Source organism: Aptenodytes forsteri, unplaced genomic scaffold (genome assembly GCF_000699145.1).
Source record: "Aptenodytes forsteri isolate BGI_AS27 unplaced genomic scaffold, ASM69914v1 Scaffold41, whole genome shotgun sequence".
Classification (NCBI taxonomy): domain Eukaryota; kingdom Metazoa; phylum Chordata; class Aves; order Sphenisciformes; family Spheniscidae; genus Aptenodytes; species Aptenodytes forsteri.
Window position 1 is genome coordinate 1,627,099 of NW_008796211.1, and position 2,383 is coordinate 1,629,481.

The 2,383-nt window shown below is 41.3% G+C and overlaps 1 protein-coding gene across 1 annotated transcript in view; it reads right to left on the reverse strand.

The window, feature by feature from the left end:
* Positions 1-2,137, reverse strand: part of LYSMD3 (LysM domain containing 3) — a 10,821-nt gene extending 8,684 nt beyond the window's left edge. Inside the window, 1 exon segment of the mRNA XM_009288286.2 lies at positions 2,066-2,137. Within this exon segment, the coding sequence (XP_009286561.2) occupies positions 2,066-2,137 (72 nt within the window).
* Positions 2,138-2,383: the final 246 nt, after the last annotated feature.

A 2,383-nucleotide genomic window follows, 5' to 3' on the forward strand; every position in this document is an offset into this window, starting at 1 on the left:
GGGTTTCTTCTTTATGCGTCATTATTACTGACCTTGTTCCTGGAGAAATGGAGGCCGCTCAGGTGCGAAGCTGTCATGTATTGGGGCCAGTAAGGTAATTCTCCTAAGAGCCCTTTTTGCCTGTAGCAGTTGGCAGCTCCTCTCCGAAGCCTGTGTACCTTTTAGTCCTGACTGGCTCTTGCTGCGTTGCTGCTCACTCAGAAGTTGCCAGGCAGTTTCTTTTTAACCCTCCACACCTTTCGCCCCTCCTCAGGACCAGTACTGCAGAGATACAGGTATTGAGCCCGCGCCGATGTGTTTTTTCACAAGAGAGAAACCATAAATCTAAACCCTGTAGGTACTTCAGCTTTTCTTCCCCAACAGAGTCACTTTCACTGTTAACAGCAGCTGTTGTAGTTGCTGAGGTAATGGGCAGTAATAGGAAGACTTCCTAGTCTGGTAACTAGCAAGTGTAATCTAGTGTGGGGTTTCTTCTGACATGGCCTTAGAAGGAAGTTCTGATTACAGCAGGAACAAGTACAGTATTACAAAAGCTGACAGCTCTAAGGTTAGGCTGAATATGTTGGAAGAAATGATTGCATTATTGCTGAAACAAATGCGGTTGCGAGTCTGGTTCCTCAACAGATTTATTTAAGAAAGTAGTTTCAAATAAGGGGTTTTTTGCCTTTTGTTTTTGAGCTTTGTTATATGATGTTTTCAGACTTTCCTGAACAACCAGAGGTTAGAAATGTGTTTGGTATTAACAAAGGCAGAATTCTTTAATGACTTTAGTTCTGAAAACTAAATTACTTGAATCTCGACATAAACATAAGAGCTAACACTTGTGTAGCTCTATTGAGTGTCACACTACATGCCCACAGAATTTGAAAAAGATTGAAGCTGCATTTCCAGGCATTGTAAAATAAGCTATCAAGGTGCAGCGTGCTCTTCTGTCTCAGCTTATTTTAAAGAGTAAATAAATATGTATTTCAGTATCTACCTTAAAATAGTGCTCTATTATGGATGAGGGGTGGATCGGGTAAAATTAAAGTATTTCTAAGGCTGTCTAGGTACTCCCTAGCCAAATAGCATCAACATTCAGAAAAGCAATACATTTCGGCACAGCATAAGTGTTCTGTCAAGAGCGTAGAAGTTCTATGTTGTAAGAGAAAGTTTGCATGAAAGAATATAAATATTCTCAGGTGCAGAAGTCAGCAGTAAGCATAAAATATGAGCTAGCCAGATTAGGCAGGTCTGATTGCTGCCCTTTGTGGAGAAGCGTGGAAGAGTACTAATGTGTAAACAGGATTTCCTTCCAGCAGGAGGTTGGGCACAGTTAGTAGAAGCTATTTTTCTGGATTTGTTAAAATACTGCTGTAGATGCCAAGTTTAATTAGAATTCCCTCAAATCAAAGTTTCTTACAAGTCAGGAGACTATTTTAGGATCCTATTTCTAAACCATTTAGGAGCCTAACTAGGGATATTTTCTCTTCTTCAGAGTATTTTGTAGCATCTTCCCGATCAAAGCCTGCTCAGAAATAAGCCGCCTATTTTTATCATGGGTCAGATGCACAGCTTCTGCTAATTAACATAGCAGCGCTGAAGGCCTCAGATACAGCCTTACATAGAAGCCGCTATACAACAAAGACAGGTTTGGATTATCAGATTACACGACAAATGTGTGAACATACTTGTAGGGGTCCCAGAATGTTTTTGTGTGTTTCTGGGGATGGCAAAATGCAAGTAGATTGAATCTTCCACCAACTGTATTTCCAGCAAGAGCAATATTGAAGGTGACAGAATGGAATCAACTTCCCATAAACCCTAAATTTTCTCAGGGGATCTCAGATTGACGAAAAGTAATTATAACTTAGTTAATGAGAATTCCATCTATTACGAGGTGTCATGCCACATCTGGCAAAGAGTATCTGCAGCACCAGCCAGTTTTGTTTTGGTTTTTAAAGGAAGCTTTCAGTAATAGAAGTGAAGCAACTGTAGTTGTCTGTAGCTGGGAAACTGATGACTCAGACCCTATTCATGCTGTTGAAAGACTGTTTTATGAGACCCGTCAGAGCTGTGGGTGGACCTGGAGAGGAGTTCGAAGGCAGACTTCATACGCAGTGATGCCTGCAGCGGTGTCTGATGATTGTCCCGTCATACACCGCTAATGGCATATCGTTTTGGAGGTTTTCTTTAATCTTTGGGTTGTGAGGCTGCAGAAAAGGGCAGGGCAGGGAATTTCACCATTTCTTTTATCTAAAGAGGTGTACCATCAGGTCAGAAAAGAACTGCTGAAGCAGCACTCTGCCTTAGAGGGGGAAAGAAAGTATTGGAGTTTGCTTTGACCCTGCTACACCCCTGTGTGTAACCATTTGTAACTAGTGACATTTTCCCATCAATAACA